The 26767-nt window shown below is 52.3% G+C and overlaps 1 protein-coding gene across 2 annotated transcripts in view; it reads left to right on the top strand.

Moving 5' to 3' along the window:
- KLHL29 (kelch like family member 29) overlaps positions 1-26767 on the top strand; it is a 322618-nt gene that overhangs the window by 148119 nt on the left and 147732 nt on the right. For both annotated transcript variants that reach the window (XM_017947314.3, XM_031654960.1), the window contains one exon: positions 25890-26219. In XM_017947314.3, the coding sequence (XP_017802803.2) occupies positions 25935-26219 (285 nt within the window). In that variant the 5' untranslated portion in view covers positions 25890-25934. The remainder of the gene's footprint in view (positions 1-25889; positions 26220-26767) is intronic.

The following is a 26767-nucleotide window of genomic DNA, read 5'->3' on the forward strand; positions in this document are numbered from 1 at the left end:
TGTCGCTTCTGTGCCCCTGGCTGCCCTCTGAACACTCTGTTGCCTCAGAGGGAGGGGTCTGCTTCCCCCTTTTGCCTTTTCCATCATATTACAGTGCAGGGAAGGGCATTTCAGGTCCTTTAGGAAGGATGAGTAACTTCTAGTTGAGTTTGAGCTGCCGATTCCTGCAGTGGGCAGAAATGTGGACAACTACACACACACACACACACACACACACACACACACACACACAGAGGCACGCACACGCTTCTCCGGCAGATCAGGAGGAGGTATCCTGTGTAACCACTCATGCCCAATATTATGTCAGCTGCATTAGTGCTTAGAATGCAGAGTTGTTATAACCATACGAGATACTAGGATTCATCTGTTGGCAGAATTTGGAGTACAGAACTGCAGGGACTAAAGGAAGTAGGAGGCCCCATCTGGGTATTTGGGAAGGGATGGTTCATTGCTCTTTGCTGAGATCTGGGGCATCTGGAGCTTGGCCACCTGCAAGAAGCTGCGTGTGGGGTGGGAAGTTGGAGAGGCAGGGCTTACGGCAGCTGGCACCACCAAGTCTACTTAGGGATGGAAGGTTGGGTTCTCAAGGAGCTCATTGGATCCTGGTTTGATGCTTCGGGCTGTTAGAGGCTTTGGAATGTGTCCAAAGGGTGGCGGGATTCATGCCACAGCCTTCATGACAGTCGGAAATACTTCCAAAATCCCATGATGATTTGTGTGTGAGGAAAAAGGAGGCTCTGGTCTGTAAAGGAAAGTTGTTCTGGAAGCACTGAGGGTACCTACAGATCTCACTTTGAGAATTAGAACAAGGGTGGATCCCTGAGCCCATTTGGTTGGACCCCAATTAGTATTTGGGAAAGCAGACCAGAAGAAGGAAGGTCTTACTCAAATTCACACCACCAATAAGAAACAGAACTAGGACAGAGCTCGGGTTTCTCTTGATTCGTAGTCCAGGATTCCTTTGGCCACAGAAATAGAATTATGAACCGAGCAAGGCAGCCCTTCTCAGTGGATTCTGCATTTCTAAAAGCTCTCAAGTGATGCTGGACCTAAGGACCACACTTTGAGAAACAGAGATGTCTGACGTCAGTTTCACTTGCAAGGAAGCCAGATGGCATGGGTGCAAAGCTGGAATTCCTAATTCTCCATCCTATCTGTTTGGCTCCATTCTTGTTCTGCTTTATCTTTATCAAGATGTCTAAAAGCTTTTGGCCTAGACCCTCAACAAGGAGATTATCTGTCATCCTTTGTCAGCTACTTGCTACCCAGATCCCAGCCTCTCTCTGCCATACAGGAAGCTAAAATCGTGACTGAAACATACATTCCAAACACTCAGAAGAGTGTGCCTGTGGCTTTGTGGGGGTGAATGTGAGAATGATCTTTGGTTGTGGGGAGGGACACACTGTGGAATATGTCACTCTGTTAGCTGTCTGGGCTGTACATTTGTGACAGTGTGACAATTTGTGCCATTGATCTATTTCAGAATAGGAGGTTCTGAGTGGCAAGATTGTCAGGGCCTTTGCTTGTTCCACCAGTTCTCACTGATCTGGAAACTTTTCCTAGAGATTTGGAGCCTAGACTGAGAGAAAGAACAGAAGGCACCTCTGAGTTACTGACAAAACAAATAGGCATCACCAAATGTGTGCACACAAAATCTCGTTCTTTCTTCATCATCAATCCCTCCGGCTTTAATTCAGAATTGTTCTTTAAAAAATACAAATTGACTATAAGATTGATTACATGCATTCCAAATTCAGAGCAAATTCTGCAAACTCCTGCCCTGGCAAGGGTGAGGAGAAGCGTTGGGAAAGATTGTACCAGCAAGAAAATTTTGCTAGAAGCTAATCAGAGGTGAAGCAACTGCCAAACTCTAAAATTTTACATCCGTGCTTAGAAAACCGGCAGCCGCCCGGGGCCGATGAGTGTAGGGACACTGGGTCCTGGGGATCATACTGGCTCACAGCCCTAGGTACCTCTGGTACGTTCAATTCTGTTCAGCTTATTGGGAAGTATGCAGTGTACTGCAGAATATTTTCTCTTTTAAACGGCTAAAATGTTTTGTTCTTGTTTAAGATTGGATGTTGAAAGGAATCGATTTCAGTTATCTCAAAAATACGTCTGTATATAAGAAAAAAGAGACACTTAATAATAATCCTAGCAGACTGATGACGCTTTGCTATCTTTATCCTACCTCCTTTTTTTTTTTTTTTTTGAGACAGGGTCTCACTTTGTCACCCAGGCTGGAGTACGGTGATGTGATCTTGGCTCACTGCAGCCTCCGCCTCCCAGGCTTAAGCCATCCTCCTGCCCCAGCCTTATGAGTTGCTGGAATTATAGATGTGCACCATCACACCAGCTGATTTTTGTATTTTTTTTTGTTTTTTTATTTTTATTTTTTGAGATGGAGTCTCGCTCTGTCGCCCAGGCTGGAGTGCAGTGGCCAGATCTCAGCTCACTGCAAGCTCCGCCTCCCGGGTTCACGCCATTCTCCTGCCTCAGCCTCCCAAGTAGCTGGGACTACAGGCACCCGCCACCTCGCCCGGCTAGTTTTTTTTGTACTTTTTTTTAGTAGAGACGGGGTTTCACCGTATTAACCAGGATGGTCTCGATCTCCTGACCTCGTGATCCGCCCGTCTCGGCCTCCCAAAGTGCTGGGATTACAGGCTTGAGCCACCGCGCCCGGCCTGTATTTTTTTTAAGAGATGGGGTCTCACTATGTTGCCCAGGCTGGTCTTGAACTCCTGGGCTCAAGTGACCCTTCTTCCTCAGTCTCCCAAAGTGATAGGATTGTAGGCATGAGCCACTGTGCCTGGTCATTATCCTACCTCCTTCTGACTCCTTCATACATTGTATTTCCTCATTCTCCTTTTCCAGCCACTTCATGGCAGTCTCCATAGTTTAGCTTAGGTATACTTTTGTCTTTCCACAGTCTGAGCGATTATCCCCTAAACTCCAATGATTCCAACAGCTTGTTTCTCTAGGCTCCAACTTCTGTTAAGCAACCTTCATCCCATCATTCCACCTCAGACCTCCATCCTCCTCTGTAATCCTCATTTCAGGGAATAGCCATGCCGCCCACCAGCCCTGCGAGTTGACTCTGGCGTCCTCCCACTTTGGAACTTCCTTGTTTCTGGCTCCTAGTTGTTTCCTCTGCCCCATGTTAGACCCTCCTCAGTCCTCGCCTGGACCATTTACCTTAGTGTCCCCCAGGGTCTTCTGTGTCCAGGCTCCCATCCTGTAGTCCCACCCCTGATACCTGCCCAGTCCCTCAGAAGTGCTCACTTTTCCTCATACTTCCTCCCCCAGGGCTGTGGTCACACCTGCACTGTCCAATACAGTAGCCACTAGCCAGTATTTAAATCAATTACAATTAAATAAAATGTAAACTTCAGTTCCTCAGTCATACTGGCCAATTGTCAAGTGTCAACGGCCCCTGGGGGCTTCTGGCTCCCATGTTAGACAGCACAGATCACAGAAGCATTTCCACCATTGCAGAAAATCGTGCTGGCTAGTGCTGGTCCACATTGTCCTTTCCTCTTGAGCATCTTTCTTTCCCTCTCCTTCTCTCCGAATCCTCTCTCTTTCCCAAAGAGTCACAAAGACACATCCTTACATCCCAAACCTCATCTTCAGCAGCACGGAACTTGGCACTTCTCTGAGGGTACACTGGAACATAGAACTCTTTTGGTTGCAGTAGATGGGAACCCAACTCAAACTAACGTAAGCACAAAAGAAAATGTGTTAGCTCTTGTACCGGAGAGACACAGCTCAGGCTTTAGCACAGCCAGGTTCAGTCGCTCATGTACTATTGGACCTCACCCATCCCTCCTCCACTGCCCTCTGTGGCCGGCTTCATCCTCTGCCCTGCAGACCGTCCCCTCCCCATGACCAGAGAACACGGCCAGGAGCAGGCCCTGCTTACAACATCTTTACTGGGCATGATCCCGAAGGAAGAGAGACCTTTGTTTTTGGAGTTCATATATCATGTCTATGGGATTTGGGTCTGTTTGGGTCAGGAACCGTGAATCAATCCTTATGGCCAGGGGGATAGAACACCCTGATTTGCCTGGCCTGGTCACATGCTTACCCCAGGGGTGTGGCACAACACCCAACCGTAGCTAATGGGCTCCCTGTGGGAGAGAAAGATCATAGGATCTTGCTCATATCAGATGAAGGAGGGAATGGGTCAGACAAAACGCAGATTTCACAACTGAATTCTGTTTGGAACCTTCCTCACTTTCTTCACTTGACAGGAATCTGGATGCCTGACAAAGTATCTGAACAGATGTTCAACAAATATTTGGTGGGTTAACAGAGGGAGACGTGAATGGATGGATGCACGGGTGGATGCATGGGTAGATGGATGGATGGATAAGTAGATGGACAGAAGATGGGCAGTTATATGCCTAGCTACGGAGAAGGCCAGGGGAGAGAACCAGGCTCCAGAACTCAAGGAGCTTCCCTTACATGCTCATCAGAAGCCTCTGCCTGTCTCATGGTCTGAGATCTCCTTGAGGATTGATTCAGCCCTGCCAGGCCATGGGCTCCTTGAGGGCAGTCCTCAGCTAAACCCATCTCTGCCAGCACTCACAGCCCCAGCACAGGGCTGAGTGCCTGGCCAGGGCTGGCTGGTGGACTGAAAGTCGGCAGCAGCTCTGTGCATCTCTTTGTTGTAGCTGGACGGTAAGATACGAGCTAACCAGCAATGCAGGGTGATCTCATCTGAGTGTCAGAGGCAGCAGTCCTCCCCAGACTGCTGGTCTCGGACACAGTGCATTCACCGTTCTTTCTCAAGCCCCTCGCAATCAAAAACAGGATTTTTAAAAAAGCTTTTAAAAGCCCTAGCAAAAATAAAAGAACCATAAAAATGGTGCTCCCAGCAGACAGCAGCAGGGCTGGTGCCTTCTTGTGTGAGATGATTTGTGGATTGAGGCCCCAGGTCCATTTCCTGGGAAACAGTAGGTGTGTCTTCCATCCAGAAGCTCTTGTTTCTGGCAATGGCCGTGGTGGTGCAGCTGCTCGAACTGTCTAGAAAACTGAAGAATTAATCCTGGGAAGTAATTAGCTCTCCTGGGAGGGGTTGGGCTGTGTGCTGCCTGTTGTTAAGTCATTGTCGTCATACTGATGGCCTTGGGAAGTGGCATTAAGAAGTCTAAAGGGCTGAGTCAGGCAACCAGGGTGGTGGTAGTGTTGTCTTTTGTTTTATTTTAATTTTCAACCCTTTGATCTCTTGTCTAAAATAGCCTCTCAGAATTTAGCAATTATATTTCTTCCCTGGTTAATACTGTTCCCTTCCTCTCTTCAATTGCATCTTTTTCTGTACATGTATTTATTAAGGAACAAAAATGAGTTAGGCATTTAGAGGACTTATTTTAGTCCCAGTAGACCCACCTGCCTGGAAAATTGGATGCCCAGGGAGGCTTCTACAGATGAGAGGGCTCCATCTGCACAGGGGTTCACCAATTGGCTATAACCAGGCCTGCTGGGGAAGCTCTCCCACCTTGGTGTCTCTGGTTCTCTCCCTCTATCTCTTGTTCTGTTTCTGTGGGGCATGTGTGCTCTGATGGGGACAGCCCGAGTTCAGGGTTTGGCTATTTGGGGAATTGCTGAGTCTCCTGCTTTCTGGAGTTGACCTTTTCTGCAAAGCATGTGCCATCCTCGGGGCTTGTCAGGCATTTGGAAGGAGACAGTCTCCAGGGAGCCAACATCCAGCCACTGTCCTTCCTGCATTCTCTTCCCAGGGTGGAGGCCAGAGAGAGATCATTCCTGCAGAGGAGGGGCAGGCTTCTGCCTGAATCCTCAGAGAGCCTCACCTGGACCAACTACAAGTTGCTCAGCCCCGGGGAGTTGAATCTGGAAGGTGGTCTCATAGCAGCCACCTGGGCTTTTCACCGGGGATACCTGGGAAAGGAACCAGGTCTAGTTACCACTCAGGCAGCTCCTGCTGCATCGGACCCAGGCTCTTTGTGACCTTGGGCAAGTCGCTTCCAACTCTCTGAGCTTCTGCTTCCTCCCCTGGGAAATAAAGATTGCATTAGTCCGGGCAGGCTAACGATTGGAACAAACCACCCCAAACTGTAGTGGCTTAATCGTGTAGCTTCTTTCTCAAGCCATGGTGTGGGGTGGGTCAGTGAGAAGCAGCTCTGCTCCAGGAGCAGAGCCCGACAAGAACCAAGGCTCCTTGTGCAGTGTGTCCCTGCCATCTGCGCCTCATCCTCGTCTGCAATGGACAGAGAAAGAGAGGTGAAGAAGACATCTCTGCTCTAACCATATGGTCTGGAGGGACCCGAGTCACTTGCACACACATTCTGCGCATGTCGGCAAGAACTCATTACACGGCTCCAGCTAGCATCAAAGGGGGGCTGGAGAGTGTTGTCCAGCTGTGGTCCCCAAGAAGGAGGAGGGCACAGACGTGGGCAGCGCCGGCGACCTCTGCCACAGAGACGGTGATGAAAAGTCCCTGCCCGGGATGTGCGTGAGGGTTAAATGTAAAATGTCATCATTCTTCAAGCACAGTGCCTGACCCCCAGTAGGCACGGAGATATTGTTATTTTTCTTGTTTCTTCTCGCGGATGTTCCCTTGAGGTTTATGCAAATAGCAGACCAAGGCAAGAAATGAAATCTATGTCCCTGCCCTCTGAAGTTACTGATTTCCGTGTTTCCTCGCAGTGTAACATTTCATTAGACCTTCCAGATGGGGGAAAGAACAAGCAGATTAAAAGTCAGATAGTGCCTAGGAGCCTGCTTCATTGGTTTCTGGGACGTCTGGAGCTTCAAAGCTATTTGGTATTTCCACTGCCGAAAGGCCTCCTCGGGAGCAGTTGTGTTTTAATAAATGGCTGCCTGAGTAATTTTCCTCGGAGGAATTGCATCGTGGATGTGTATGCTCCTGGGGGAGAGCTGGCTGCTCCCTGCGCCACTCCAGATGCTGGTACATTATGAATAGGATGCTTGGGGCTGGAGGAACCCGGCAAGCCTGCCTACCCCGGGCCGGTGATGTCATCTTCCAGATCCACCAGGCGGACTCTTCAGGGCTCTGGGTCGGGACTTGCTGGACAGGGAGAGTGGGAGACATTTTGTGCAACTGACCTGAACTGCCCTTCTCCATGGCCACTGGCAAAAGCAACCGCTTGAAGATCCAGGGAAAGAATTCATTTCTTTGACATACCCTGACTGATGCTGCCCGCATCAGATAGCAGCAGTCTGGTAGGTGGGGCAGGGAAGGAGGGAAGAACAGGCCTGAGTCCAGGATCTTGCCCATCTGTGGGGAGACAAGACAGGCATGAGAACCACAGTGATGTGGCATTGCAGCGTTCTTCATTCATTTGTTATTTACGGAGCCCTACAAGAGGCCGGGTACTGCCTGAGCCAAGATACAGCAGTGAACAGAGCTGGCAGGTGGAGACTGTGGTGCCTGAGATCAGGGCTCCGGGACTGCACTCCCAGGGCATGAATTCTCCTTTGCTACTTTCTAGCTGGGAGACTTTGGGCCAATTGCTTGAGCTTTCTGTGCCTCAGTTTCCTGGTCTGGAAGATGGAGATAGCCATCGGAATAGCTGCCGCACGGAGTCGTTATGTAGATTAAATGAGTCTGTGTTTAGGAGCACTGCCCTCAGGGAACTCACATTCCAGAGAGGGGGACACACAGAAATCTAAGTAAGTAAACTGTATAGGCCAAGAGAAGGCAATGAGAGTGATCTAAAAAAAAGCAGAGAAAGAAGTTGCCTTTTTTTTTTTTTTTTTTTTAGTAGAGACGGGGTTTCACCGTGTTAGCCAGGATGGTCTCGATCTCCTGACCTCGTGATCCACCCGTCTCGGCCTCCCAAAGTGCTGGGATTACAGGCTTGAGCCACCGTTGGCGTGAACCCGGGAGGCGGAGCTTGCAGTGAGCTGAGATCTGGCCACTGCACTCCAGCCTGGGCGACAGAGCGAGACTCTGTCTCAAAAAAAAAAAAAAAAAAAAAAAAAAAAAAAAAAAAAAAAGAAAGAAGTTGCCATTTTACAATAGGATGGGCAGAGAAGGCCTCACTGAGAAGGTAACATTTGAGAAGAAGCTGGAATGCAATAAGAACCCTGGCCATGTGGGTAGTGGGGAGGATGGGCCAGGCACACGGAGCCATATGTGCAAAGGTCCTGAGGTAGAAGGGGCCTAAAGTGATGGAGCCACTGCAAGGAGGCCAGCATGCTGGAACAGAGGGGCAGGGGGAGATCGAACAAGAGAGGGGAGTGGGCACCAGGGCCTCATGGGTCTTAGAAGGCCTTTGGCTTTTTCTTAGGGTAGGTTGGGAGCCATTGCAGGGGCTTGAGAGAAATGATCTGGCTTGTGTTTTAACAGGATCACTCTGGCTGCTGGGTGGAGAATACCCTGAATGAGGGTGAGGAAGGAAGGAAGGAGACGTGTTAGGAGGCTGTGGCAGAAAGTCAGCTGAGAGATGACAGGGGCCCAGACCAGGGTGGCCAGGGTGGAGATGGGAAGAAGTGGTTGGTGTTAGGAGGAAGCACAGCTGCCAGCCGAGGGAGCTGAATGTATAAGAAGCATTGTGAGTGCGAGACGAAAGGTCTGCAGGCCGGGGCTGGACGTGAGTCCGGGAGAAGATAAAGAAGAGCATTAGCTTCAGAGTCAGGCACAAGAGCTTCTTTCCAAGCACCACTGCTTCCCCCAAGTGGACTTGAGCAAGCCACCTCATCACTGAGCCTCAGTTTGCCCCTTCTATAAAATGGAGGCAGTGCTATGACACACACAGTTTAAGTGACTTGCAGAGTGGCAGACATGCTATAGGTGCTCTGTAAATGCTCCTTGCTTCCCCTTTCTGCTGCCTGTTTGCAGCTGGGTAAGGAAGGCTCGGCGTCGTTGGGGTGGGGCATCCCCAGGCCAGGAGGCTGACACCCGCAGAGCTCAGGGGTGTGGAGAGGGATGCGGCACCGCCTTGTGGTAAGCAAAAGGGGGTGTTGGCATCTCCGTCTCTGATTTCATCGTGAAATTCTCCAGGCACTTCCTCTAGGCAGGAGGCCCTGGAGTATGGGGTGAGTAGGCCCCAGCTATGCTGCTCCTGGGGACGAGTCACTTCCTTTGTAGCCAGGGAGTGGGTGCCAGCCCAGTCCTCTTCTCAGGCGTGAAGAATACTGAGCTCCTTTTATTCTAGCCCCTGAAAGCCATCCTGATGGTGCCAGGCTGGCGTCTGACACCAGAGTCCCCCCAGCCTCAGGTGGGGACCACGGCTTTCTCCAGACTCCCTTCCTCCCGCCTCATCCAAGACCAGCCCTGTGCAGCCCCCTTTGTTGAGCCCCAGACAGTGGGTGTCAGCCCTGCTCTGTGTGCCGCTGCAGGGCCAGCCCTCTGTAAATGGACTGCCTGTGCCTACAGACTGGGCTGGGCTGAGCCAAGAGCAGATGGTTGTCTCCCTCCCTCTCCCAGGGCCTGCTGCAGCTGAGATCTGGCCTGCAGACAGCTCTCCAGAACCCTCTCAGGGGCCCTGACCCCATCATCCCAATTGTCCTTAGGGTGGCCACTCCCTTGCCTAAGGCTGGGCTCTGTGCAGCCACACATGTGACTGTGGGCAGGGAATGTGACTGATGGGCGTGACTAGGGCTTCCCCCCAGGCAACTGGCAGGGGTGGCCAATGCAGTGTGTTTTCAGAGCTTAGTATGTCATCAGATACAGGGGACCCTGCAGAATGAGGGCTAGAAAAGATTAGGGCCAAGGGATGAGGCAGCAGAGTGACCTGGAACCATCAGGAAGACTTCGTGGAGGAGGCAAGAGCTGAGCTGGAGGAGGAGTGAATCATTTGTATCAAGATGTGAAATAAAGCTATTCCTGTTGTTTTGGGGTCTCAGGTAAGGCCCCAGGCTGTGCCTGAAAGGTATCCGGTACCCCCGCGTTAGAAAGAGGAGCTAGACAGCCCCAGGGCCCATCTCCACTTCCATGAGAAAAGCTTTGGGCTGACTACAGGGAGCAGCGACCCTAGAAGAGAGCTGGCCTAGGAGGGATGCTGAGGCTTCTCTCCCCTCCCGGGGAGGAGCTCCCCACTCCACCAGCCCCTCAACCAGTCCTCTGTGGGAGCTGCTGCTACCCCAAGACTGGGGTACCCCGAGCACTTAGAAGGACGTGACCTGTGTTCCTTGGAATTTGGGGGACGCCAAGGCTGTGTGCCTGAATCTTACCAGGAAGTGTCCAGATGCAAAAGGCTCCTGGGGACTTCTGGACTGTGCAGTGGAGAGTGAGGGTTGTGCTGGGGGCAGCGGGACCAGAGTTGGTCATCAAGGGAGAGTCGTGGTTGTGAGTCCAGAGTGGACACTGCACAGTGAGCCAGACTCCAGCCGTCTTGGAAGACCCTGCCCAGGAGGACAGCCTGCCGGGGTGTGAACCATCAGAGCCACCCGAGGGAGTGTTTCCAGCAGAGCACAGACCCTCATGGAGCTCCCACAGAGAACCCACCAAAGTGCTGCAGAGGAAGGAGAGCCGGCACCGGGTCTCTGCACACAGAGGCTGTCTCTGCCCGTTTACATCACTCTGCTCACACCTTGCCCTTGTGCTCCCAGCCCCACTGCCTGGCCACTCTGGGGAGGCTGAAGCAGCAGTTAGTGAGAAGGAGGCAAAACCAGGGAAGGGCGACGCTGCCATTCTCATTACCCGATTCTGAGCTTGGGTCCAGCCAGAGCTGGGGCAGAGGGGAGAGGCTGTGGACCAGATACGATAAGAGTTCTGATGAAAGGACTGGGCTTTGGAGAAGCCAAGGATGTGATCATGTTTAGGACTGACCTAGCCAGTTACTAGCTATGTGGCCCCACAGGTCACTTAAACCTTTGCGTTACTTAAACCCCTCCCTGCCTCGGTTCAGTTAAAGTACGTGGAGATTAAAAGAGCTGATGCGTGCGTGGCCCTTGGTGCGGTAGCCAGCACACAGTAAGTGCCCAGGAAGTGTTCGCTTTTAGTAGTAGGAGTAGTAGCAGCAGCAGTAGTTGTGGCAGCAGCAGTAGTACTTCTACTAATAGACATTGTGCCCAAAAGTGACCACCCCTCCCGCCTCCCCCGAAGAAAACCCCAAATGCTATTCGGGCCTAACAGAGTGAGTCTGGAAAGAAGTAGTGGGAGGAAAAAATACTTGTTTACTGCTTGTTTACTGCTTACATCCTGCTGAGTTCAGAAAGTAACTCAGAGGAAGAAGCCAGTTACATGGTCATCATTTCACAGGCTCTGTATTGAGAAGACAGCAGTGCTGGATGAGGCCAAGAGCAACTATCTCTGCAGTCTAGGTGGTCCAGGAAGGCTTCCAGGAAGAGGTGGCACAGAGTAAGGCCTCCAGCACTACACGGGTGGTGCTACGCCACTGGGAGAAGAGTGGTCTGAGGCCTGTGTGCGTGGCCACATCCTTCTCACTCACACACCCTCTCCTGGGACAGTTCAGCTCAGCAGACATCAGTGGAACCCCTGCACTATGTCAGGCCGAGGGTGGGGCCCTGGGGACACTGAGATAAGGAGCAGGCAGGCTCTGTCTTCAAGGAGCTGCCAGCCTCATGAGGTTAAAGAGAAAAAGCATGGAATGCCAAAGGAATTTTGCTAAGATGAATTCAGGGGTACTGCAGGGCTCAGAGGAGAATGCATCCCAACTTGGGGACCCTTTGAACACACGCACACAGACACACACAGACACACACACACATAGGCACACAGGCACACACAGACACAGGCATACACAGACACACACAGGCACACACACACAGGCACACACAGGCACAGGCACACACAGACACACACAGGCACACAGACACACGCATGCACACACCCTCTTCCCTGGCTGTCTTTTCCCCCAAAACCATTTCTCCTTCTGGGCACGTGATAGAGTTGCACGTCCCCACCCACTTAGATCGTGACCACATGGCTTGCTTTGGCCAATGACATCAGAGCAGAAAGGACACAAGCTTACCAAGTGAAAACCTTGAGAGCCAGTGTGCGATGCACTAACCCATCTCTCCTTTTGCCACAGTGGCCAGTCTGACAGCCAGGGTCCTAGAGCATGGATGACCTGGCACAGGGCCCCCAGCCGACCAGCAGTGAGAGCATGGCATGAGTGAAAAGCATACCTCGCTGAACCCACTGAGGTTTTGGGGACTGTTGAGCATCATAGCGTCACCTACCTATCCAGGCTGATGCAACCGTCATTTTTTTTAAGTGGCCAAAACAGAAAACTGGCCCTGATTGAGTCTTCTGGGAGCTATGTGGGTTCTTCTCTGTTGCAGTCCCCCTGCCCTGGGAGTGGAAGGTCTGGATTCTAATTCATCTCTGTCCTAAGGCTCTGAGACTCCGTTACCACCATTGTCGAAGGGGGTCACTGATCCCTGCCCCGCCTGCCTCCCCAGGCTGCTGGGGCAGTCCAACATGGTGGGTACGGGGATGTCTTCAGAGACCTGGGAGTTAGGAAACAGCCTCCGAGCACTGCATTCATCAGCGTCCCTGCCTTGGGCCTTGGAGGTCACAGGGAAGGTCACCCTTGCTCAGAGTCAGGCAAAGGACACATCAGGAGGGGAAGACCCCAGGGGGGGTGCCCCTTGCTGCTGCCAGTATGCAAGGGGCCAGCAGTCCCAGGCTGCCCAGTGGGGGTGGAAGTGGCAGCCTGGAAGCAAAGTATCCCTGCTTGGTTAATCTAAAAATAAACAGAAAGGCAACAAAATCTATGTTTCAATTACTGCACACAAGCTGTTCAAACAGCCAGCTCTGCACTGGAGATGTGAACTTGTCAACAGAGGCTGCCTCGTTTGCATGCTTGGGTGGTGATAAAACACACAACCTCGCAACAGGCTGCCCTCTGGTCTGGGCTGCTTTTTTTTTTTTTTTAATTAAATTAAATTAAAAACACGGACGTAGAATAAAGACAATGAAAATCTGAAGCAAGTACATCAAGATAGGGTAGCAGCTCCCAACTTGAAAACAAAGAAGCCTGTGCGGTTGGAGACAGCCTGGTACTGAGGTCAGCAGGGGAGTGGGCAAAACAGGGCCCCGTGGCCAGGAACAGAGGACAGAAGTCTCTCCCGAGTGACCAAAAGCAACTCCTTCCTTGGGGGTCGCTTCTGATCCTGGAGGAAGCTCCAGTGGACAGTGTGGACCTTTAGTTCCCAAAGCCAAAGTCGAGGCCCCGGAGGTCCCTCTGTGGGGGAGAGGTGGGCTACAGGCCAGCCAGCAGGGGCTCTGGGGCTGAGCCAGCAGGCTGCTTGCATGGTGGGCGGAGCTGGGACTGCCATCCTTGGCCATGCTGCCTTTCGTCTCCCATCTTAATTAGACACTGTCCTAACTAAGACGCAGTCTCCTTTCTGGTGAATGGGAAGTGAATGGAGCCCCAGGGAGCTGGGCCACCCTGGGATTCTGGGGCTATCCTGACCTACCCTGCCTGCTCAGTGTGGTCCCTCCCCTGCCCCCCAGGGAGTTTTTCCATTTTATGGCTGTGCCCTCCAGAGCAGCCCGCCCTCCCTGAAGGCAGGAGCCGCGTGCCCTGTTCTTATTTCCTCTCAGTATCTTGCATTGAGCCGGGTATAATGGGGGAAGGAGGTGGGCAGTGAACTTGACGTGATTTGATGAGAAAAGGGCAGACCATGCATTAACGCAAGGGCATGCCTGGGGAATTGCTTGAGAGGGAAAGAGGGGCACGAAGGCCTGACTCATGGAGTGGAGCCCCAGAACAGGAAGTGGGCTATGTCATGGTTTCCTGGGGAGGGATTTGGACAAGCAGGAGGCCCCCCAGATCCCACTAGAGATGGAGACCAGAAAGGTGGGCACTGGTGCTTAATACTGGCGAAGGTTCGTTCCACAAATCCTGCTCACTGAAGTGGCTGTCGGTTTTGCATTCACTCCGGACAGGGATTTTAACGTCCCCGGCCGTCGGAGCAATTCTGCAGCCATCAACCCAGACGCTAGTTACTCGGTGAAATAAAAGACTGGTCGAGTCACTCCTAAGGAAGATAATATCCTGTCACAGGCAGTATGATCTGCCGGCCATGTGACAGCCGTTCCCTAATGTTTCCAAATAGACTTTTGAATAGACTCTTGTCTAGAAGAAAGCAAATTGCAAGAGCATTTTTGGCAGCCAAATAGAGAGAAGGCATCAGTCTTTCTTCTTTGCAACTCTTGCCACTGGGTCTGGCTCCCGGCACCGAGTAGGATTCATTCATCAGCTTGGGCCACTGATGAACACCATTTCCTGTGAAGAGGAGCTCATTGAATTAGTCAATTCTGCAAGATCTAGAATAATCGGGCATGCCTGAGAGGCAGCCCTGGGAGTGGGGAAGCCTGCTTGGAAAAGGAAAGTAACAGCAAAATCCAGCTCAAAAGACTGTGATCGTGTGTTTGCAGGACTACAGGGAAACAGGGCTGGAGTTTCCAGTGTTTGCAGCCTCTGTGGAGCCACAAGAAGGAGGAGTTAGAAGGAGCCACAATGGTTATTCGTAATGATAACTCTGGTTAATCCTCCTCTAAGTAATCAAACGGTAGTCACCACAGCTCCCTCATCGATCCTGATGTTTACGAGTTCCTAATTTATACACGCCTCCCTTCTTCCCTCAGTTTACGCTGATATTATGTTTCCAACTGTCATTTCCAATATCTTTTTTATTTTTCATTATCACCATTTTAATGATTTACACCAGGAGCAATAGCACAAATGCCTAGTCAATTAGTCCTGTGAGAAAAGTCTCTGGATCATGTGTGCTTTTTTGAAAAAAAATCACTACATCAAAACCCACAGCCCGATTTTCTCAAAGCAAAGGTGCACATGGGAAGGGAGGGAAATGGGAGGCCTGTTCTTTTAATATTGTTCATCTAAAACAGGCACTAGCACTGCCTTTCCAAGATGGGGAGATTGCTTTTTGTGCAAGAAATTGTGCCCAGAAATGGAATCGGTGGCATTTTTCCTGAAACGTAACCACCAGAAAAGCATTTTGAACATTTGTCTTTTTAGATCACGTATTAAGCCCTGTCATTATGGAATATGGCTTTTTCCAAATATATATCTGTCCCTCAGGGCCATCCAGGGAGTCAGAACGCCTGGGTCCTAGGGCCGAATCCAGGCCTGCTAACTCGCCAGATCTTAGGCTGGTGCGTCTCGAACTTTAACTTGCATGTGAGTGGCTCCGTGAGTGGATCCTGTCCCATTCCCCACCCCTCACCCTGTTAAAAAGGCAGATTCTGACTCAGTAGTCCTGGGGCAAGGCCTAAGACTCCGCATGTCTCGCAAGTCCCCAGGCGATGCTGTGGCTGCTGGCCTACCGACCACACTTTGAGCTGGGAGGAGGTAGGCCACTATGCCCAGCCCTGGGCTTCACCCTTTTCCTTTCCCTGGGTTGTAAAATGCGAAGGTCAGTGCTGGACTGCTTACACCGGCACGATGTTGTGAGGCAAATGATGTAGTGGCTCTAAAAGAACCTTGTGTGGTGAGGGCACTTCCCAGAAGCCCTCCCCTCTGAGCAAAGGCTGAAGCACACAGCACAAACACAGCGCTGTGAATCACGGGTCCTGTGCTGTTACAGGGGCTCTCCAAATCCTGTTTGGCTTTGTGTAACTGAAACTTCGTGTCTTGAGACCAGCACCGCCCATTTAAGTGCTCTAACTACAAAAAGAAAGCAAGGCACGAACAGAGCACAGAAGAAACTTGTGGCCATGCTGGCTGTGCTTGTGGCACGGATAGTGATGATGGTTTGATGCTTTGGGGGATGGATACATTCCCAAACACATCAAGTTGTACACATTAAATATCTGCAGCTTTCTGTACATCAATCACACCTCAATAAAGTGGTTAAAGAAAAAAGAAGAGGCCGGGCGCGGTGGCTCATGCCTGTAATCCCAGCACTTTGGGAGGCCAAGGCAGGTGGATCACGAGGTCAGGAGATCAAGACCATCCTGGCTAACACTGTGAAACCCCGTTTCTACTAAAAATACAAAAAAATTAGCCGGGTGTGGTGGCGGGCGCCTATAGTCCCAGCTTCTCGGGAGGCTGAGGCAGGAGAATGGCGTGAACCTGGGAGGTGGAGCTTGCAGTGAGCCAAGATCGCGCCACTGCACTCCAGCCTGGGAGACAGAGCGAGACTCCGTCTCAAAAAAAAAAAAAAAAGAAGAGCCTTGTGAAGGGTGAGGACTTGCTGCTGCTGTACTGGCCACTGTGGGGTGTTTAGGGTGAGGGCCCTTCCCACTCCCCCGAGACCAGCTGCACCCACTGCTGCTGAGAAAGATTCGGCTCTGCCAGGCGTGCTTCCCTCAAAGCTTTGGACTGGCTGAGACCTGGGAACGCGTGCAGGTTTCACTGGCATTGGAGAAAGTAGGCTCCCTATCTTTAAATAACAAAGACAATGCCCTAAAGCCTTTGGTTCCAGAGATTGATGCCACCTGTGGTCCCTGGAGTGGACGCAAACGTCAGAGGTCACAGCTCTAGTTCTGGTTTCTTTTCTTTTCTTTCGGGTTTTTTTTTGTTTGTTTGTTTGTTTGTTTGTTTTTAGAGGGAGTTTTGTTCTGTCACCTGGCTGGAGTACAATAGCACAATCTTGGCTCACTGCAACCTCCGCCTCCCAGGTTCAAGCGATTCTCCTGCCTCAGCCTCTCAAGTAGCTGGGATTACAGGAGCCTGTCATCACGCCTGGCCAATTTTTGTATTTTTGTAGAGGCGTGGTTTCACCATGTTGGCCAGGCTGGTCTCGAACTCCTGACCTCAAGTAATCCACCCGCCTCGGCCTGCCAAAGTGGTGGGATTACAGGCGTGAGCCACCACTCCCGGCCACAGCTCTGGTTTCTAATGGGACTTGTCAAATCCCCGCCTCCCCTCTTTCCCCCGCCTGGAGAGCCTGGTAGAGGCTGCTCATTTGGGTTCAGACCCTGGATCCTGCAGCAGGTGTTGCTGGAAACTTCTGGCTGCCAAGCCACAGGACCTGGTTGGGCGATCTTCACATTAGCCCTGGCTGAGTGGGGTCTGATGGCGAGGTGGCTGGTGAGAACTGGGGGCCAGGGATGGGAGTGGAAATGTGACAACGAGAAGCTTTCAGTTCACCTGGGGCCTTGATATTTTAAGAAAAGGAGCTAAAAATAAATCCACATCTTAGGTTCCTCATCCTAGAGTGGAACTGGAGAAGGCTGGCATCAGCCTGGGGTACTCCAGAGTTTCCTGGGTTTCTGCTGCCTCAGAGGATTTAAATGTGAAGTCTTGGGTCCAGCCTGGCACCTACACATGGCCCCCATGACCCCCACATTTCATTTGGAGGTGCCAAACACCTCACCCTCGAGGAATACGTCACCCTTAGAGGCTGTGTGAAGGGTCAGGACCAGGGCTAGATGGTGAGGCATCATTTAAGAACTCATCCCCTCATCCCTTTCAGGGCAATATAAATGCAGATGGACCTTGATGGGGGGGTCTCCATACATTTTGGCCCCACCTGTCACTCTCCTCAGCCTAGTCCTGGCCCTGCCATGTGTCCCGTACTGGGAGGGTCACTTTGGTCTGCCAAATGTTCCCTGAGCCCCCCACCCCGGGTGCCCAGCCCTGTGCTCGGGCAGCTCCAGTGAAGGAAACGAAGAGGGAGAGGTAGCCCTGTCTTTAGGGACAGGATCAGAACTCACACGGTGAGTGGAACATGCCAGTCCGTTGCTGGGGTCCTAGGCCTGGTGAGTCTGGCTTCTGTGGGCTCCGAGAAGAGAGGGCTCATCAAAGAAGGTGTCCAGCAGGGTAGGGTAGTGTGGGGCTCACCCCCAGCCTCAGCCAGAAGCAAGACTTCTGAGCTAGTGGGGGCTCCGTGGGGATGGGGGTTACTAGGGGCTGGAGCAGCCCCAGGAGGCAGGGAGGCATTTCTGAGGGGCATCCCCACCTCCCGCTAACATCTACGTCAAGTCGTGGCCAAGCTGCCTCTCCAGAAACGCCCAGAGAGTTCCTTTGTGTTGCATTTGCCAAGATGGTGTTCTGGCTGCTGTTTAGTATTTTGCTCCAGAAGAAAGGCTAAAAGATGCAGAGAGGGAAACTAAAATAATAAAGACAAGCACAGACTGTTCCAATCGACTTGGCAGCACGTCTCCCCCAAATGAGGCAATCATACATTTTCCGATCGGGGCCGGCCGGCCGAGGCTCATTCCTCAGCCAGCCACCTCGGCTTCCCTATCTGGAGGCAGCGCGGGCCCCCTGCCTTCCTGTGGATTAATCATGCCTTCGGGGCCCTCACAGCCGGCCGCCCACTCCTTCGGCGTGGCTTAATGATAGGAACGAGGAAAGGGTCATTAGCCACCTGTGATCCTGTGTACAGTGTGTACACACGGTGCATGTTAATGTGTGTGGGCCGCCACCAGCATCCAGAATACAGTGTGTCACCGGACACAGCCTCCATCCCGCCCGTGAGCTCAGGTGCACGAAGCATCCTGTTCCTGAGCAGGGACTCTCGGGGCCCAGCACTGAGGGCTCCTGGACACTGTTTCCTCTGTTCCAGCCCCACATGGACTATACAAACACATGGAAGCTCTTAATTATTTACTCATGAATTATTCATGGTGAGGGTTTTCCCGGCAGGTCTGTGTGGCAGGGCTACTGATCCGATCTCTAGCAAGTGTCCAGGAGTCCGACATCCCCAACAACACACCAGCTGGTGAGCAGTTAGAGACACAGTCTGGGCCTGGGGCACCAGGATTTCCTTCCTGCAGTATCCTCAGGCCCCAGGTAGCCCAAGCCTTTTGCAAGCCTGGGCCTGGGACATGAGGGCCCTTGAGCTGCAGGGAGAAGCTCTTCCATCAAGACAGGCCCTGGGGCTAGTGATACGAGGTCCCCTGTGTCATGGGTATTTATGGTGGATGACCTTCCCCCACCCTCAGCTTGTGTCTCCCAGTGTCCCTGAGTGAGATCACCCTACAGGAAGGATCCTGGCTGACCTAGCACAGAGGGCCTCAGGAGCTGTGCGTGTTCGCAGACAACAGGCCACACATACTGCTTCGGATTTGACAGTGTCTTTTTCCTTATCCCAGTAAACCTGCCGGGTTCCTGTTGGGATGTGAGGGTTCTAGGGACAGATAGTGGGAGAAGGCTTAAGGAGGGAGCTAAAAGTCAGGGGCTGAGGCTACTTTGTCATCTTTATTTTGATCCTAGTTAAGACTCACCTGCCTTCTGCAAGGGAACAGAAGGAGCCCCTGGGGACAGGGTGACCGCTCCCTCATTCCTGCCTCTCCCAGGTGCTCTGGCACCCCATGAAGCTGAAGATTTGGCCCCATGTGCCAATAGGAAAGGAAGCGGCCAGTTTCCATTCATTCCTGAGGAACAGGCAGCCTGAAGGGAGGTTCATCTGTGGAGGTGTGAGGTCAAGGCTCTGTCAGGTGGAGGACACTTTTTGGTGAGCAGGTGAGCCAGAAGGGAAGGCCAGGCCTCATCCCTTGGAAGTAGGGAGGTGGCAGGAATACACCCTTCATTGTCTCCTGGAGATAAGTGATGGGAGGGAAAGACCTTTCTGGCGGGGCTGGGGATGCTGTCGGGCACACCCCAGCGCTGGCCTCTGCCCCACCTCCTCTGGCGGGGCTGGGGATGCCATCGGGCACACCCCAGCGCTGGCGTCTGCCCCACCTCCTCTGAGGGATGATCTGAATTGTGAGGCAGTTGCACTCGACCTTGGGATTTTCCCCAGAGCTGGTGGATGTGGCATTGCTGCATTTGGGGATGCTGGGGGACCTTGTCCTGAGGTTTGGGGTGCACCTGTGTGCATTGAGATGCCAGCATGTGGCTCTGAAGCGGGGCCTGGGTTGCAGCGGGATCAACAACTGAACATTCCGAGAAGTGCTTCTGCCTGTCAGGAGCTCCCAGTGACATGTTCCCCCCGTTCTTCACATTTGCTCCCGTTCTGTAAGGAGGTCTTCCACTTCCCCTCTCTGCTCCCTGGAGGCGGGGAGGTGCATCACAGAGAAGGGAACGGGGAGCCGGACAGCCTGAGCCGGCTTCCTAAGCTGTGTGTGCAGGGCCCAGGCTCCAGATTCTGAATCTGGGCCCAGAGCTGAGAGGCCAAAGCCTAATGTCTGTCCCGGACTGCTGTGAAGATGACCCCCCTCATGGAGGCGCAGGTGTGGTGTTGACTGGCAGGCTCTGTGCACAGGGGAGACTTCAGGAGGCTGGGCGTGGTAGCTCACACCTGTAATCCCAGCACTTCACGAGGCCAAGGTGGGCGGATCACTTGAGGCCAGGAGTTTGAGTTTGAGACCAACCTGGCCAAAATGACGAAACCCCATTTCTACTAAAAAAAAAAAAAAAAATTAGGCGGGTGTGGTGTTGGGTGCTTGTAATCCTATAATACTCGAGAGGCTGAGGCAGGAGACTCGCTTGAACCTGGGAGTTGGAGGCTGCAGTGAGCTGAGGTCGCACCACTACACTCCAGCCTGGGTGACAGAGTAAGACTCCATCTCAAAAAAACAAACAAACAAACAAAAAACAGACTTCGGGGTTCTGCCCTCCCCTGGGAAAGGCCGGCCCTCCTCGCCTCCCGTCTCCTGGCCAGCATCGGTTTTGCTGCCTGCAAGATCCCAAAGGCCAGAGCCAAGTTGGCACATAAAATAACTGTGAGGCCTTTCACATTTCACCCAGGACGAGCACTGAACTGTCTCTACCTGCCCCTCAGCGTGGCCTATTTCCACCTGTTAATACAAGATTTTCTAGGCTCTAGAGCGTTTTCTTCACATGTGCGTGGAATGTAAACAGGTGCTAGCAAGGCACTAACCCCACCCAGGTTCGAGTCCTAGTGTCTTTGTAAATGGTCCCCTCCATACAAAGGGATGGCTGCTGCTCAGCCTGCTCCCCACCATGGTGAAGGGCCCTGTGCCAGGTTCTTCCAGTTCATGGGCAGCCTGCCAGGAAAAGGGGCTCACCTTGACAAGGAAGCTTTTTGATGTGTTTTGTCGGTAATTGCTTGACCAGTCTCATCTAAGGTACCTCATCCATTCCAGGCCTCCTTCTGCCACAACTAGCACTTCCGATGCCTCCCTCGACACCACTCTGGGCACACATGTATGCCCATGGGACCTTGTGGCACAGTGGCTCGGTGCCCAGCAGAAAATACTTAAGTTGCCACCTCTGGTGCTGGCAGTCTGCCATCTCACTCAGGGTAAACCGTGCAACACCTTTCTTTCATGACGTTTGAGAGGGGAAATTAAATTGAGGAATGAAGTCTCACCGAAATGCTGGCATGCAAATTCTTGACCTTTGTTTTGAGTACACCTAATGAGGCTGAAACTAGATTCTGGGCTCCAGGCTCCAAGTCTCCATCTTCTGCCTGGCATTTAAAGGAGACTTGAGGAACTAAGCCTCAGGGTGGGGGGTGGGAGTGTTGGGAGGTGAAGGGCGCTGGGGCCTGGGCTTTGCTTTCATGCACCAGAACGGTAAGGTGCGGGCACCTTACCATGGCCCAGCAGGTGGTCCCCAAGGCAGAGAGTGGAGAGGTTTTACTAGGGCCTAGGAGACCCCTTTGACCTGATCCCAAGCACCTCCAGGCATGTCTCAGGGGAGCGGTGTTGCTGGCCACCCTCAGTGCATACCCTCCTCACCTCCATCCTCCCCAGCTGGAAGGAGATGGCTTCTTTGGCGACATGTGAAGTTGTGTTGATTTGTAGGAAGGTAGAGGCTGATTTATCACATCAGTCAGGCCAGGCTAGGCTGTGCTTAGGTAACACATAGACTGCCAATCTCAGCGTGTTATCACAACAAAGATTCACGCCCCCATTATGCAACATCCAGTGTGCGCAGAGAAACGCTCTTCCATCAGATGGTGGCACCATCTGGAACATGTGGCCTCCAAGGTTGCCATGACGAGCACAGGGAACTGAGGGTCATAGATGTTTGTAAAGGACCAGGTCTGGAAGCAGTCTCCATCCCCTCCCCACCTATTCTATCCGCCAGACTCCAGACACAGGAGCCCAGCTTAACTGCAATGGCAGCTGGGAGAGTTCCTCCTTGTGCCCAGAAGGAGGACATACTGTGGTGAATACATAACATCCTCTCTGCCACATTAGGATCCAACCCTAGGGAGGCAGTGTCCCTGAGGCCGTGATAATCAGCATGAGCCCCTTGTTGGCAGGTCAGCCTTGGGAGAGGCGTCTACACTGTGAGCCCAGCTCACCTCGACATGCAGATATTCTCTGTTCAGGCCTGTCCTTGGAGGCTCAAGGTCTGATTTACTAGGACTGTAGGACATTTTCTCTCTCTGTCTCTCTCTCTCTTTTTTAATTTTTGTCTCACCCTGTCACCCAGGCTGACGTACAGTGGCACGATCTTGGCTTACTGCAACCTCCACCTCCTGGGTTCAAGCGATTCTCATGCCTCAGCTTCCTGAGTAGCTGGGACTACAGACGCACGCCACCATGCCCAGTTAATTTTCGTATTTTTTTTTTTTTTGGTAGAGATGGGGTTTTACCATGTCGGCCAAGCTGGTCTTGAACTCCTAGCCTCAAGTGATCCTCCTGCCTTGGCCTCCCAAAGTGCTGGGATTACAGGCATGAGCCCCCATGCCCAGGCTAAGATAGGATGTTTTCTTACTCCAGCACCTACTTGGAACTTCCAGTCAGGAGACTCAACATTTCTTTCTTTGAGGTTTTCTCTTCACACAAATGTGTTTGTCCTCTCTGGAAGTGCTCAGCAATTAAGAAAAAACCAGCATTTGTTTAATCATTCATTCAGCACACAGGTACTGAGCACCCTTCTTTGACAGGCGCTGTTCAGGTTGCTGGGGTCACACAGAGAATGAGGACCCAGGCCCTGTTCTGACGGTAGCAGATAGACAGCAGCTGTGGCTGTAGGGAGGGTGGGTACCGTTTGCTCAGGCACTGGAGGAGAGTCTCTCACCTGACCCAGAAGGGGAAAAGTAAGTACAGGCTTCTAGAAGAATCCGTGCCTGAGCTGGGTGGGGTCATAGGCAGTAGCAGGGGGACGGTCAGAAGCCATTCCTGGCAAAAGAGCAGCGTGGACTTGGACCCTGAGCTGAAAGGGGACATGAGGCTTCAGAAACCATAAGGCATTTGGAATGATGGGCCATAGCCTCTGGGGCAGGACGGGATGAATGAGAGGGGATGCTAGAAAAGGGAGCCCGACCAGATCCTCTTCTGGACTACCAGGAAGAGCTGGAACCTTATATTGATGGACAGGATTTAAAGCAGGAAAGTCAAGTATCATGATCAGAGTTGCCCTTTGCAAAACTCCTGTGGGCATTTGAGTAGAGAATGGCTGAGAAGGGCAAGACTGGGGGCAGGCAGGCAAGCTGAAATAAGGAGGCACTGGGCGACAGTGACGGAAGGTCGTGGCTGCAGATGGAGAAGGGGGTAGATTTGAGAGTAGCTGAGGCAGAGGAATCTAAGACCTATAGGGGGATGGAGGTGAGGAGATAGAGGCGACTTTCTCTGAGGGAGGGAATGCCTGAGGATGGGTGTTTGGACAAAGGAATGTTGCACTAATTTAGCAACTCTGGGTGTTTAGGCACCTGTGGAACAGCTGGGGGAAGGTGTGCGGCAGGCTGCAGGGAGGTGGGGGTGGTGCTTAAGAGAGAGGAGAGCTGCAAAGGTAGCCTTGGGAGTTATCCGGAAAGAGGGGAGGAGGGATGTGATCATCCAGGGAGAAGCGGAGGAGATCTGGAACCCCGAGGAGCCCCAGCTTTTAAATAATGAGCTGAGGAAGAAGAGCCCGCCAGGGAGACTGAGAAGGAGCAGCCGAGAGGGAGGCGGAGGACTAGGAGAGGGCTGGTATCACCAAAACTGCAGAGGAGGGCTCTGGAAAACAAGGAAGATCAGCCACGTCGCATGTGAGGGAAGTCGAGGACAGCGGCATAAATGTCCCCTTGGACTTAGCAAGCAGGTCACCCTTGACTTCAATGAGAACAGTTCCCATGGAGTGGCCAGGGCGAAGGCCACTGCGGAGCAGGTCACAGAGTGAACAGGACGAGGAAACTGGAGCTCAGTTTAGACAATGCCATCAAGAAGCTCAGCTGAAAAAGTTTATGTGGGGAGATCAAAAGGGAATTGATTTTCATTTTTTAACCAGGTAATATTGGATAGACTTTTTTTCTTTTCTTTTTTTTAATTTTGAGACGGAGTCTTGCTCTGTCGACAGGCTGGAGTGCAGTGGCGCAATCTCGGATCACTGCGACATCTGCCTCCCAGGTTCAAGCGATTCTCCTGCCTCAGCCCCTGAGTAGCTGGTACTACAGGTGCATGCCACCACACCCGACTAATTTTTGTATTTTTAGTAGAGATGGAGTTTCACCATGTTGGCCAGGATGGTCCCGATCTCTTGCCCTCGTGATCCACCCGCCTTGGCCTCCCAAAGTGCTGGGATTGCAGGCGTGAGCCACCACACCCAGCCTGGATAGACTTTTTAAAAATAATTTCTGTGACATTGTGTAAGCCAGAAAGCATAATGGTGAAATAAATAGTGACACCACACCCAGCTGAAGAAATTATGGTCAGCTCTATTTCAGGCAGGGCTGCAGGCTTCAACTGGGCTGCAGGGTGGGTTCAGGTCTGCCCGGTGTGCCTGGCAGAGGGGATGATGGCCACCAGGGCACAGGCCAGCATGCAAGTAGAACATGGGTAGGAGGCTCTTGGGTTGGGCACAGGCCCTGGCTCCATGGCACCAGAAGTTGACAACTAGGTCTGGATGTGCAAAGTCCGCAGTAGGAACAGGCTTTATAGATAAATATTTTTAAAATAAAGTGGCCCATCTGTCCACTGGCCAACAATTCCAGGGTGCCTCCCCAGGGCTGAGCTGGACTGGCAGGGTAGGAAAAGGAGCTGGGAACCAGGACTTCTGGGCGCTCACCCCTAGACTGGAAAACAGTTGGAGAATGCAAAAGGCCAAAGGCAACCAAGCTGTAGCTGGGCCATGCCCAGGGTTGTGGATGTGATGCAAACCCCTACCCTAACCCACCATCACTCGTGCCCTGGCACTGCCACACCCTCTCCCCTCTGCCTCTGCCTCTCCGTGGCCTCTGCAACTAACACCTCCCCTGTGTCTTTACAGCCTTCCTAATCGAGGGTGGGCAGGGAACCCAGCAAATCATGGTAATACTGAGCAAAATGCAATCTTTGGTGATTCAGAAGCCCTTCCAAATATCATGGCGTGTCCAGGTCTCCATGACAACATGGAAGGGCCTTATGCTTAGAGGTTCAGGAGAGCCGTGTGGGAGATGGTCTGGTTAACAGAGGCCAGGGTACACGGGGTCTCTGATGCTGCCCAAGATCAAATCATAGGGCTGTGACTATGAAAGGGAACTCCACTCCTAGAGGCTAACACCCTTTGCGACTTGAGTTGTGCATTTAGCTAGGATCTGAAGGCTGGGGATCCTGGACTCTTTATCACTTTCTAGTACTCGAACCTCGAGGGATAACTTATTCTCAGTGAGGTCCCTCGACCCTCAACTGGGAACCGTCCATGCCCTGCCACCTCACAGGCCACTGTAGGAGGAAGAGAGCTTTCTGTAAAGGGCTTTGTCCACTATAAAGTGAGTCTGCACACGCGGGTGACCGTATCCTATCATGTGGTTGAGGAAAACATGTCCTGAGGAGTTCACGGCTCTTTTTTCACAGTGGGGGTGGAGGGGGTAAAGTCCCAACCGTAATTAAAATATGCACATTTGTGTTGTTCGGGGCAGTGAGACGTGGCAGAACCAACAGTATCACTTTTAACTGTGGCTGGGTTCAAATCCTGCCTACTTACTTTGGCCACAGGATCCTGGGCAAATCATGTATTCCTTGTCTATGAAGTGGGGCTAATTAATGATCCATGCTTTGTGGGCTTGCGTGACTCTGAAATGAGCTAATGTTTGAAGCCTGTTATTGAACCCAGAGAAGGGGCTTCATGGATGCTGTCCGTTGTCGCTGCCTGCTCCAGTCCTAAATCACCCTTCTCTCCACCCTGTCACCGCAGGTCCGGGCTCTGTTTCCCTGTGAGAAGCCGCCTCGGCCCACCGAGATGTCCCGGCACCATAGCCGCTTCGAAAGAGATTACCGGGTGGGCTGGGACCGCCGCGAGTGGAGCGTCAACGGGACGCATGGGACCACCAGCATCTGTAGCGTCACCTCGGGGGCCGGTGGCGGCACAGCCAGCAGCCTCAGTGCCCGGCCTGGCCTCCTGCCGCTGCCCGTGGTGCCCTCCCGGCTGCCCACCCCCGCTACAGCTCCTGCTCCCTGCACCACCGGCAGCAGCGAGGCCATCACCAGCCTCGTGGCCAGCTCTGCCTCTGCGGTCACCACCAAGGTAAGACCTGGTGTCATCTCTGAGCAGGAGCTGGGTAGAGGGGCCCTGTCTCCCTGCAGGCTCAGGCCAGCCCCACAGGCTCCAGAGCGGCAGCCTGTGCTCCAGACCCTGAGTCCTCCAGAGTCTTGTCCTCCCAGGACCTGGGCCTGGCAACTCTTTGCGAGCGTTCACGAGGGTTTTATTATCCATGAAGTCTTTCTCTGTGACTGACTTGTAGGAAGATAAGCAGGTGCTGAGGCCACTCATTGTCCTATGCCATGTTGATTAGATGTTATTTAATGAGTGAAGTAACAGTCGAACTCCAAGATGGCAATATGGGGTTCCTAAATAGATAAATTGAGACCATGCAAGCATCCCTGGGGGTGCCAGTAACTTGGGTTTGCAAGAAGATACTGACAAGTAGTAAGTCATAAAGGTGATAAACCCACCCTTTATTAACCACTGGGCCGCGTGTTCTCATATATATTGTCTCTTCTGAGCCTTGCCACAGCACGATGAGTCAGTACTTTTATCATCCCTGCCTTCCAGTTGAGGACACTGAGGCACAG

The sequence above is a fragment of the Papio anubis genome, chromosome 14, assembly GCF_008728515.1.
Source record: "Papio anubis isolate 15944 chromosome 14, Panubis1.0, whole genome shotgun sequence".
Classification (NCBI taxonomy): domain Eukaryota; kingdom Metazoa; phylum Chordata; class Mammalia; order Primates; family Cercopithecidae; genus Papio; species Papio anubis.